Genomic DNA, 12,796 nt, shown 5'->3' with positions numbered 1-12,796 from the left:
ACCCTTAAATTATAGATTAATACTGGGGGGACAACACCCATCAATTCATCCTCCTTCTCATCTGCCTCCCACTGCAGATAACTCTTTCCAGAAACCCCTTGGGCCACAGTCAATAGCTGTCAAGTCCTCATGGGAACCACTCTTCCTTGAAGTCGAGCTAAAAGATGAAGCTCCTGATGTTGAGCTGCACTTGGATGACTGCTGGATGGCAGAGTCTGCAGAGATCAGCAGTGTTCCCCAGTGGAATATCATTGTAGATGGGCAAGTAGTCCTGCATAACTCTCTGTAACCTTCTTGAGCAAGTTCGTAGGCTGACTTCTCTCCTCTCCTCCCTCAAACAGGCGTGAGAACAAAAGCACTGGATCTGTGAATTTCTATCCAGTAACTAAAAGCGATAGAGTGAAATTTCCCAATCACTTCAAAAGAGTAAAACTGCAGATGCACATTCCTCCTCTGAGACAGGTACAATCAAATGGAAGAAGGGGGCTAGAAAATATGTACCAAAGCTCAGGGTGTGATCTCTCATAAGCAATGTGTTTGCGATTGCCAGAGCCTGCCTTGAGCATAAGAAGTAAAAAGCACAATCCTATGCATGTTTCAACAGGAAAAAGCCCTGTAAATCCCAGGATCTCCCTGCCCATTTTAATTTTTATAAAGTAATTTATAAGCATTCTCGAAGCTTCACAGGTTAGGTGGAAAGGGTTTGTTACCTGATGAGATGCATTATGTTTCATCTGCTTCAAGTTTGTTTTATATGGTGGACTGGAAAGCACTTCAGTCAGACTCTCAAAAAGCAGAACAGAATAAGATTAGAGCAGGAAAGGGGGGCTACTTGGTGGGCTGCAGATTTCTTTGGCCACAGCTCTTAGAATCCCTGACTATGGGCCATCTCGGCCGTGGTCTACAGACGTTGTAGTCCAAACCATCTGGTGGACTCTAGGTCACCTCCCCCTCCCAATGCAAAGGTCAAACTGCAATATCTGTTCTGGTTAGAAAACCTCTGGGGAAATTTTATATGAAGCTTTTCCTCTGAAGCACGGAAAGAGCAAGATTGACAGTTTTATCCAGGTCTGCTTCCATGGCTGCCCATCTCCTTGCCTCAGAGTACAAGGGGAGGAAGGAGACGGTCAAGCATCACTTAACCTTCTGCAAGCTGGTGCCTTCAGTTTCTTTGGACTTCCACTCTCCTCCGCCCCAGCCAGTGTGTCCAATGGTCAGCCATGCTGGGAGTCACAGTCCAAAACATTCAGGAAGGCTGCAGTTGCATCTATGCCGATATACTTTTAAATGGAGAGATCTGTCATCACTAGAGAGCAGTGTTATGCTTTTAAGCAACAATGTCAACATGCAGAGCATCGAAATGTTGCCACTTCGGATGTTTAAAGGAAAAATCTTTCTCAAAGCACACTATAACAAAGCTAGGCCTAGCTCTTCTTAAAAGGCCTATTTAAAGGCAGTAAAGCAATTCGTTCCTCACGAGAGTAGCACTTGTCAAATAGGAGTGCTCTGGGTGTACAGTATGTTAAATTTTAGAGCTTCTTCTTAAAATATCCTAGGATGGCTTAATAAAGTATCCTTTTCTTCTTTCTCTTCCGCCAACACCTATTCCTAGGTATTCTTCCACTGCACTGTAATTGTTGGCACTTGCCTCCGCATGTCTGCTGATGGTCTTCCCTGTCTGGAATCTTTGTCTGGAACAAAGTTTGGTAGGTCTTCTACTGAAAATCGAAGAGAACCGTTTGTTCATGGAAACATTAGATTTAATATATTGTGAGGTGATTTGTCTTGCCCCCTCATTCAGCCTAATTATGATTTTAAATATTGGGGGTGACCAGGTCTCTGTACATTTTTTGGCATACACTTATCCATTATTTCTAGAAATTTTTGACTAATATTGGTAATACTTCAGATCAGCCTCCTGCAATTTATCCAAGTCGCCGTGGTTATGTAGTGGCTGGACCAGTCTTGATTCTTCATCCTGAACAAATTAAGGAGTTGGACATGCGAAGAAACTGGGTAGGTTTGGAGAATGAAGAAAAAAGATTGGAAGTGTTTTTGCAGATGCTAGAGGGAACATTGCCTTGTTATCTAGATTGATAGCCCAGCTGTAATCAGTGTTGTAGTTACATGCACTTAAAACCCTGTGAATTAATTATGGATTTAACCATGTCTGATTCTAGACAGAACTGGGGCATAATATTTTTCTCAGACTCTGGAAACCATAGAAACTAGCCCAGGATCAAAAGAAACTCTTCATAGATATGTTAACGGAGGATACAGCACCACAGTAATGGATCAGTGCGCTTTCATAATGTGTGTGCATTGAGAAGGGCATTCACAAGCAGCATAGCAGGGCAAATGACAAGGTCCAGAAGTACCATGGGGCCCGGCATTGCTTTCAGCTCCAGGCTGATGTAACCTATCTCCACTGTTGTCACCTTTGCAGTTCACCAGGTGGCAGAGCTCCAGGATGATGGGCTGCAGGGGACACCTTGATCAGGGCCCCCTGTATCTGCCCCCAGCCCTGCCATAGAGGACTCCTTTTTTATTAGAGTGAGGCCTACAATATCTGTCCTCCTCTTGGGGCTAGAAGCACCTTTTTAGGGAGTAATAGACTTGATTCAGCCAAATCAGTAAGAACATTTGAGTGTCACAAGCAGTTAACTAGGATAATCTGTACAATTTGGCAAGCAATCACCAAATTGTAGAAAAGTAAAGGGTTCATAACAGCCAGTCTGTGTCATACATGGATTTACCTCGTAGACATCCCTATGTGCAAAGGGGCAAGCTAAATGTTGTCTTTCTCTTCCAGAAATAGAAGTCATGGCTGGCTTCTGGAGTCATCATACTTTTGTGAATGCTTAAAATGTACTCATCACATAGCTTTCACTGTCTTCAAAAGCTTCAAAAATTAAAAGCAAAATATGTAAACTATGCATTCATCTTACTTGGGGCTTAAAAATTGCCACCAGTACAACTGTTTGGATAGTGCATTCTCTCTTTTAAAAGAATGCTTTCCCCATGACTACTAGGATGCCATCAATGCGTATAGAAGCTACCAGCTCAGATTAACATTTAATATTATATGTGGGAAAACCAGGCCTAGACCCTTGCTTGGCCTGCCCCCCTCCCCCCGCACCTGAACTTTTGAGCTAAGCCATAACTTCTCTGTCTAATTTATCCTGAGGATAAAATGAAACACTGTTTTGAGTGCCTTGGGATTAAAAATTGCCACATCTTCCCATACTGCATAACAAATCCACTCATTCCTAGAAGCAGCATTACACTATTTTCTATTCACTTAATTATACTGGACAACTTGGGAAATCTCCAGTATTCGCTAGTAAAAGTTATGCAACAATCCATGGCCTCTTGTGTCGCAAGCAAGACTAGCATAACTTGATGCCCCATTTTTCTGGCCAGGGGTGAGAAAGCAAGTTGGCCGTCAATCAAGTCTGTTCCGTATGACCACCATCCACGGCCAGGTGGACGTGTGAGCCAAGCTAGCTCACTGAATAAAACAAAGCCTTATTGATGTAATACAATGAGTTACTTCTCTAGACAGCTATAATAAAAAGCACTAGACAAAAGCATGTATTCACATTGTTTGATATAATGGAGATCAGATCATATAGGAAGTGATTATATCCCAGTCTAACAAATGACAAGGATTTACTCATGCAAGAAATGCATGGAAGAATCTGTATCATTGCCTTTCAGCTTCATTCTTAGGAAATCCTTGGAAAGACCTGTAAAAGAGTAATGTCTGAAGGGGTCCTAGCCAAGGGAGAGTCTGCCAATCCACTGCACTAACACTTACCCAGCTGCTAAATGTATTAGTCTAGGCCCAAAAGTGAGAAAGGGACTGCCAGAATTCTTTCAGCATTTTAATAGTTCGACAATCTCATAAAGCTGCAATCATCACACTAACCTACCATTCTCCTGTTTGTCTCATACATGCACACCTTTTGTGTCTTTCTGAATCACAGAGGACCCATTGCAGTTGGGAGCCATTACTGAGGTGAAATTTGTCTACCTACTGCTCAGTCTGTGTGTAAATCCACTGCAGTTAGTGGGAATACTTCAGTTCTAACCAATAGCCTACCTGAAGTGAACATACCTAAGTTGGCTTTGGTTAACTCTTGCAAGCATGCGAAGATAAAACACGGAGAACCTACATGCTTGCCTTGAGCTCCAGGAGAGGTCTGCCTAGAGCTGTTCTAAGCTTGCAGTCTGTTACTGTAGCATAGCATAACAAGAGAGTTATCAACTAGTTGACTATAACCTATCATGCCAATTGCAAAAAAGTAAAATGTGCTTAAGCCAAGAAAGTGGAATTAAGCCCATTTTACCTAAGCCTGCCAGATGTCACTAACACTTTGGGGGAAGACAGATGAAAGACCTTATTCATTCCAGAGTATCCACACATAAACATATCTGTACACCAAGGCCCACAGATCTCTTTAGGGTACAATGAACTGTAAGAGCAAGCCTGAGGTATATAATCAAGTATGCTTATGTTGTACTTATACCTCATGGCTCTAGTTACAGCATGGGCGGGAAACTTGTGTATGCACCTGACTTAACCTCTTGACATGGTTGAGAGAACCAGGGCAAACTTCCTATAACACTAGTATTGAATTAATCAATACTGAAGCCGTTTGTAACTTTCATGTTTGTCCTCCTAAAATGTTGAGGTAGGTTTCTCCTTTCTGAAGGCAGATTCAAGCTGCCTTTTCTATAGCCAGTAAGTTCATGGAGATCTATACAGATCTCACAACTCCAGTCCAAGTCTCTTTACATGAAGCTCGTGGGAGCGTGGAAGCAGGCGATTCTGGAGTATTCCCCTTATTCTATGCTGCTATTGGCAAATCCAGTTGTGAGGCTTTTTTAAAAAAGCTGCTAGCAAACTGCAGCAATGCAGAGAATGAAACACAGGACAAAGCCATGCAGCAGCTACGTTCTGCCTGTCCTCAGCTGGGCCGACCTGGTGGGATGGGGAGCGCAGATCAGACCTGTGCCTATTAAGCACTCATTGCCAGTGACATCAGTCACAGATCTAAGCATGGGCTTGAACTGGCTGGATTCTGATGGAAGAATGAGCATTAGCACATGTTATACAGAAGTTCTAAAACATTTTTACAATGCAGGACCTGCATTTTTACAATGCAGACCTGTTCCTCCCTAGTGCCTCTTCATTTGTTTGCTTGGTAACCCACACACACATTTCTAGTTCTGCTTTTATATTCTGAGCTTAAATGTGTAATAAATACAAGAAGCGGAATCTGCTAGTGTAGAACTTTTATTCAGCTTTTTCACATCAAAACATCAACAATACAATAATCTCAATAACATATTGCTGGGGGCAGGGGGCGGAGAGAAAGAAAAGTTGTGTCTTTATTTTTACCATGTAATCCAATCTCAGGGCTAAAACTGTGTTTCACCTGTAATAGAACTTCAGTAGGTTCTTTTTAATTTTTCTTCTTTATCAAGGATAGTCTGCTTTAAACTCAAAGAAGCATCTTCAAACTTGGGATTTAGCTCTAAGACTTTCTGGAAATCTTTCAAAGCATCATCAAAGAATCCTACCCAAAAAAAGAAAAAGAAAAAAAGAAAAGGAAGTGGATGCTTTGGTCTTTAGATGCAGACATGGCAGAATAGTAATCTCTTCTCATAAAATTAAACAAGTATGTTCCATTCAGTAGTGTGACCTTTACTTTTGAGGATGGCACTGTTCATTCTTCATGTACAAACACTGCCAACTGCCATTCCTAGTTTTCATTGTTCTGTCCATCTCCCTAATACCACACCGAATTCCAGTTATCTTACCCTGGAAGGGAAAAGGGAACTTATGTAACAGAACTCAAGTCTGATGCTCTCTTCTTTCCATGCTTAGAGATCTAGAAGGGCTCCTAGTGCACACAGATTTTAAAAAGTATGATGTTCAACAGAGCAAATCTGCATCGTGCACAAGAGCTTGTATACATGGAAGAAATGATGTTTTCTCACCAGTCTGGAAGGACTCAATAGGTACTCAAAAGGGATACCCTTCTGAAATGCAGTAGCTATTTGCTTATGCCCCAAGCAAGACCAATAAAACTTTAGCAAACATTTAATATCAGCTCAAAGAAATCCACTTTCTTCTCAAAAGAAAACCCACAATCAAGACAGGCAGACAAAAGTTCTCTGGGTGCCCATCTGGATTTAAGTTCTTCAAGTCACACCTGCTAGTAATGCATCTGAAGCTTCTTCTAAAAATCAACAGAGTTTCCAAACTATAGAGTTTGATATGAAATAGGAAGCTAATGCTCGCCAAATCCAGAAGGGACTCCTAGTAGTAAGCAAGCCTTGGTGTCTGCTTGATTTCCCCCCCTAGATTATAATCAAGCCCCCATTTTCTAATCACATTTTATCCTTATGTTTTTCTTCTTGCTTCAAAGGAAACACCAATATTTGTGCACACCAAATATTATTCCTCTATATATTCTATTGGCTAATAAAGCAATTCACCAACTTTATTAGTTAATTTTCTTCGGAGTTCTCATACTGCATAGTTTTTAGGTAGTTCTTTTCAACAGTCAATACTACCATGTATCTGCAAGCAGAGGCAGAATGGATAACATAGACTAAAATCAAAAACATATAAAATGCAAACTCCAATAGCTTCAGAGGCTGTATCTGTATCTGCCCTCCCGCCCCTTGAGATCGGTGGCAGAAGCCCTTCTCTGGGAGCCCTCTGCGAAAGATATTAGGAGGGTGTGTACCCGGAGGAGGGCTTTCTCTGCGGTGGCGCCCAACATATGGAACGCGCTCCCCAGAGAGGTCCGCCTGGCACTGTCGTTATTTGCTTTTCGGCGCCAGGCCAAGACCTTTTTATTTAAACGTTATTTTAATTGTTAAATTTATTTATTGATTTTACAAACTTTTTGCCAGGATGTCTCCATCATTTTATGTAATTGTATTGATTATATTTATTTATGTTTGGCAGCCACCCCAAGGCTTATGCAAATGGGGCAGCATATAAGTTCTCCAAATAAATGAATGAATAAATAAATAAGTATCTAAAAAATTCAGTGTATCGTTCTCTTGTCTACATTAAGTCTTTCACCCCAGAACACACTGGTTAGGAATAAATACTTAATTCATAGACTAAATGAGACAAGTAGTGTCATATATATTTGCAGGTGGTTTTTTTTTTTTTCCATTGAGGAATATCCAAATGTTGACCCATGTTTCTGTGACAACATTAGATTAAAGGAAGGAGCAGAAAGTTAATCAGGTTGATCCAGATTACCAGAAATCAAGTAAACAAATTTCAATCATGGAGGGAGGTGTAAAAATTTTGGAAATTTTGAAACCATGGTTTTACAAGAAGTGTTAATTCCATATTTATTCCATAGATACCAGGGTACTGAAATGGGGGCATGGGAGGGGTCAGGTAGAAAGTGCTTACTTTCGTTGCAGCAGTTAAAAGGTTTTTTAGTATTTTTCCTTGTGGTGCGGTCTGATTGAGAATGCCATTTAATATTTTGGGAATTCTATAGACTCAAGTTAATTAAATGAAAGTGGGATATTAGCCTACAGTATTTTTTTCAGGTATGAGTTTTACATTAGCACTACATTAATTAACTACTACAACATCTAACCTGAGCAAGTCCAGAAACACATGACTCTGTAGAATAAAACCTGAACTCCCAAGGATGCATATTTTTGGGAAACTGGGTATGATTTGGAGCTTCTGTAAACATGTATCAGTAAAAGACACATTAGATCAATTATTTTAACGAGGAATGGAAGAAATAAATATGCTGGGAACCTTAGAGTGGTTAGAAACTTTCCCCAGGGCTTCATTATTTCCAAACATTATTTCTGTACAATTGTGTTTATTACAGTTTTCTAGAAATCAATTTGAGGGGAATAAAGGCTGGATAACCATATAAATATTCTGCCTTAAGTTCAAGAAGAAAATATTTCATAATCCAAAACTGTTAATTTTTTCAGACTTTTTCCCCTGAAAAAATTACCACAAAAAAACTTTTTTTCCCAGGCATGTATATCTCTAGTCATGGGAATTTTACCTTCAGACTGATATTGTAATAACTGATATACTTTATCAGGACAGAACAATATCACAACACAATTAAAAAAACAGAAACTTCGACACAAGAATGCTTAACATTATTTGGTCTTATGTTGAGATTCTATAGTGGAATCTTCTGGTAAAGTGTTCTATGCAAGCTTAAGCTAAAATACGTTCAGTGCTACAGTTCAAAAGAAGCATTAGTTCCATTGCACTGGCAACAATTAGCTGAATTAGAGAACTCCTTATTTAGGAGACACTCTGCTGTCTAGCAGAAAGGAAACAAAAGGTTTCCCTGAATAAGACACAGCCTAAGATCCATAGACATCACAGGTAGACACAAACTGAACAGGCAATTTGTTGTGATACCTACAGCTGTTTCTCACAGTCCTAAATGTACCCACCGGTTCAAAAGGATTAGTGATCCCTGGAATAGGGTTTTTAACATTGCATTCTGGGGAACTTCAAGGTTTCTCAACATTATGACTGAAGATGGTAACAGGGTTTCTGGAAAGAAAGCTAACCCAATGCTACCAATATTTCTCTGCAATATCCAGTGACAGAACAACATCAGAAGTGTACCAGAGAGCACTGTCAGTTCATACCGAACAACAAAGAAATCAGATGAGCACTCTAGTGAACCAAGTATGCACCTGAGAACCTGTTCCAGAACCTTAACATACAGGAGATTCTCAGCAAACAAAATGAGTTTCTTGAAGACAGAATGTTTATAAGCCACTGATAGAGAGAACCCGGTCTGAATAATGCCAAGTAAATAACTATAATACATTTAAATAAACAATAAACATTACTTCCATACCTAGCCTATATAATATTAATCCTCTGTTATAATACGGGACTTCAAAATCAGGCTGTGCTTCTATAGCGGCAGTATAATCATCCATTGCTTCGTAGAAGTCAACTCTCAAATACTTGATCTGTCCCCTGTTGTTAAGTGCTGTGGCCAGTTCATGACTGAGAGCACTGCTTGAAGGAAAGAGAAGGGTGGGAGACGAATCAAGTAAAACCACTTGCATTGCCTCAGTATAACACTATGGCTGGATTAAGGCTGCACTTGTGGGAATAAGTCTCAGTGAGCGCAATAGATTGTGCATCTAAGGAGACAAGAATAACCTCACAACAACCCTGTGGAGTAGGCTGGGCTGAGAGTATGCGCCTGGACCAAAGTCACCCAGTTGACTCCATAGCTGAGCGGGGACTGGAGCCCAGTCCCGGTTCCGCCCTCTTAACCACTACACCGCACCTGCCTGATAATTATTAACGTTAAAAGTTAAAATGCCAAAAAGCACCCCTTTGATTTTAAGTACGCAAGATGGGAGCAAAGCTGCTTGCATTTCTCTTCGCAGTCATGTGCAGGCGAGAAATGGAGGAGGCCTCTGGGCCGCTGTCTGGAGACCAGCCCCGGCCTCTTCTTGACACACCAGAGAGCGCCGCTCCCGGTGTCACCCCCCGCCCCCCAGCGCCAGCCTCCCCTTGCAACCCTTTAGTTCGCCCCTGCGCCCCTTCAGGCGCCTGGAGTCACCTCGTGCCAGAGCAAGCGCACTGGTCAATAAAGCGGCCGTACAGCTCCTCGGCCCTCTCGAACCGTCGCTCCCGGAACTGCGCATGCGCCTCACGTAGCATGCCTGAGGCGGCTTCGGCGGCGGAGTCGCGATCCATATCATTTTCTACGGCCACTGCAAAGGGAGGACCTCGCGATTTCTCAGCCGCTCCCCCTCCACGTACACCCCCGCTCCCCTCCGCTACTTCCCTACCAGGCTGGGGCAGCGGAGCCCGTGCGCCCAACGCTTCGCCGTAGCCGCTGTAAAGGAAGGGCTCCATTTCCGCCTTGCATAATACGTGACGTCAGAGGGAAGGTCTCATCAGTCAATGTATTTCTGGAAAGATTCTCGACGTTTATTTAACTTCTGGGTTGCTTTATAATATGCGTTGGACGCGTTTCCGGCTACAGATTTGCTCCAGGTGCTTGGCGGTAGGGCAGTGCTGCACAAGGCTTCTTCCTGGCCTTGTGGATGTGCAGGGAAGGAGCCTAAGGGACAAGTTAACCAGGCTAAGCTTTTCTGAAAAGTGACTGGTGTTTTGTGTGACGGAAGTCCAGACTAGTCGCTTTCTCAAAGACCTAGTTCTCCTGTAATGGCAGTCTATGGGTTCAGCATGGGCTGCTGTAGAATCATGGGTTGCACTGTGCGAACCCTGAAGTATGGTTTCAGTATGGGTTGTGAACCACGAACAATAAAGAGTTTGTGTCTAACAGCAAACCATGGGTTTTCCTCCTGTACATGCCTAACAAACCATAGGAGCACTGGACTACTTTGCATAGCTGTAATGAGCCACATATTAAACTACACCAGCACCACCTATAATGTCTATAATGATGTCTATAATGTCTATATATAAAGTCTATAATGATGAACTGTATTATTGCCAGCTGTGAGATTTTTTCTTTTCTATGCATTTAAAGAACAAAATGAAAGAACCCCACATAATGCTTGGGTTGGAAAGAGCATGAACTCTTTACCTTTGCTGTTTGGGGGAGGGATGTCCTTTGTTTATCCCCTGTTTGGATGAGGGACACTCTGCTGCCCCATTGTGACTAAACTCATTCTGAATTTCCCCATTGTTTTTATGGACAGTTTTTACTTGGGCCTGGGACACCAAAACTAGCATTAAAAAACAAAACAACCCAACAGGAATTTAAAAATCTGAGCCACACACCATAGTAAAGGAACTTTGGGATTACTTTGGCTACCTTTAAAAACACACAGGTGAGGGCTTCTCTACATAAGGCATTTATTGTACAATCCTGATCCTTACAGAAGTTTGCAAGGTTTGTTAACAACATTGTCATCTTCTGGGACCTCTCCTGTACTTACGCACCATTTTTGCAGGGTTCTTTTTAAGAGCAAGGAAAGCCAGCTATTAAAATTCAAACTGGAACAAAAGCCATGTGTCGGCTTACCATTATGCTATACTGCAGCTATAATAGAATACAAGGTATGTCCAGAAAGTAATGAGAATGAAATCCTTACGCTCAAGAAGGACTCTGTGAAGGAAGAAGCTGGCCAAGGTCACTTGGGGTGGGGTGCCATTTATACATTAGAACACTGATCAGTTGTATTGCAGCCCTGCCAGAGTCGAGACATTCTTTTTTGTGACACCCTGTTCAAGTGTCTCATACTAAGAATAATGCAAGTGAATTTAGAACAGTGCTGCACGATAAAATTGTGTGAAATCGGGTATAAGTGCATCAGAAGCTTTGGAAATGGTGGGGAAGGCTTATGGAGAAGCTGTGCTATCATCTGCACAAGTGTACAGATGGCACAAGTTGAGATTGGCTCAACTTGGATCCTTCATCACAACAACACACGGAGTCACAGTGCTTTGGCTGTCAGAGAATATCTGGCTGAAATACTGGTGCATCATGGTGCTTCTCCATCTTGGCTCCTTGAGCCAAGCCCCAACTTGGCTCCTTGAGACTTTCTCATCTTCCCAAAAATGAAGAATGATTTGAAAGGACACCATTTTGGTAGTGTGGATAACGTCCAAAGAGCCACTACGCAGGCTCTGAATGCCATCCCACTTGAAGACTTCCAGGGATGCTATGAAGATTGGAAAAATTGCTGGACACTCACAAGGTGCATACTTTGAAGGAGAGAGTGTTCAATTATAAAATTTTTCAATAAAAGGATTTTTAAAATATTCTCATTACTTTCTGTACACACCTCAGCAGAGGTGCAAAATCACATACCTTTAGTCTAAAGTCTGAGGACTCTAAAGGACCAATGCAAGCTTAAACGGAAAAAAAGGACCAAATTCCCAGCATCCCTCAGCCAGCCAGGAATTGTAGAACTTTTCCTGTCTAAAAATGTCTAGGATTGCACTTTTACTTGTTTAGGTAATCACGTTACATAAGGCTTATATGTATAAGATAACAATGTGGACACTGAAGCAGCTGAAAGATGTATTTAAAAATTTCCTTTGTTCCAGTCCAGCCAGGAGTGCTGTACATGCTGATACAAACTAACAGGCATCCTCGCCTGGGTTAGGGAACAGAATGTTTTCCTAAAAACTGAGGCTATGTGTCAGGAGGAACCTTTCAAAATTAGCAGCTGTTTTGCCAACCAGCTGTGCTGGAGGGGCACAAGGAGAAGGGTTTCCAAACCTGCACCTTCTTATCCACCCAGCAGCAATTTGTGGGATCATACCTACTTAGCATCTGTGATTGATTATCTTATTCAAAATGTCAGTGTTTAGATCACACAGTTCTTGGGGCTCCCAATCTCTCCTTTCTAACTTTTTTCAGTATTGTGCCTAGTAAGTGACATCCACACAATTACTCTATGAGAATTGTAACCAGACATCTAATTGTAAAAGTGCCAAGACACAAAATACTTCCATTGTTGTTCGTTCAGTGCAATTTTAACATGGATTGCCATCTTAAATGCTTTCCTTTAAGATTCCAGCCTCCCACCCCACCCCTGGCTCTCCATTGGACCCATGTTTTTGGAAACTGGACTATTCAATACACAGTGTACACAGAATAAAGAATGAAGGCCTTATGAAATAGTGTAACTCTCATGTAAACACAGAAAGACAGAGCAGGCATTCACTTCGTTTGTTTTAAGACTTGCACATAATTTATCCTAAGAAATGATCTTGGCAGATTGAGTTTGTTTTAAAGAAAGAATTCAAATT

At 41.7% G+C, this 12,796-nt stretch overlaps 1 protein-coding gene across 2 annotated transcripts; it reads right to left on the bottom strand.

Annotated features, from left to right (window-relative positions):
• Positions 1-5,286: 5,286 nt before the first annotated feature.
• Positions 5,287-9,941, bottom strand: TTC32 (tetratricopeptide repeat domain 32). 2 transcript variants are annotated; one of them, XM_044445200.1, is made up of 3 exons: positions 9,624-9,941; positions 8,901-9,067; positions 5,287-5,585 (listed from the first exon to the last, which is right to left on the bottom strand). In XM_044445200.1, the coding sequence occupies exons 1-3, from the start codon at positions 9,920-9,922 to the stop codon at positions 5,458-5,460; spliced, it is 594 nt and encodes a 197-aa protein (XP_044301135.1). In that variant the 5' UTR covers positions 9,923-9,941; the 3' UTR covers positions 5,287-5,457. The 2 variants fall into 2 exon arrangements, with proteins under 2 accessions (XP_044301135.1, XP_044301136.1); XM_044445201.1 differs by having other exon boundaries at positions 8,901-9,064.
• Positions 9,942-12,796: the final 2,855 nt, after the last annotated feature.

This window comes from Varanus komodoensis, unplaced genomic scaffold (genome assembly GCF_004798865.1).
Source record: "Varanus komodoensis strain SLA01 unplaced genomic scaffold, ASM479886v1 scaffold47, whole genome shotgun sequence".
Classification (NCBI taxonomy): domain Eukaryota; kingdom Metazoa; phylum Chordata; class Lepidosauria; order Squamata; family Varanidae; genus Varanus; species Varanus komodoensis.
Note: the sequence above shows the minus strand (reverse complement) of the source record. Positions and strands in the feature narration are given on the sequence as shown.

Coding starts and splice junctions, on each gene's coding strand:
- TTC32 (XM_044445200.1), bottom strand. CDS start 9,922: ATGGAGCCCTTCCTTTACAGCGGCTACGGCGAAGCGTTGGGCGCACGG. Junction 9,068..9,623: donor TGCGCTTGCTCTGGCACGAG/GTGACTCCAGGC, acceptor CTTTCCTTCAAG/CAGTGCTCTCAGTCATGAAC. Junction 5,586..8,900: donor ATTAATATTATATAGGCTAG/GTATGGAAGTAA, acceptor TTTTTTGGGTAG/GATTCTTTGATGATGCTTTG.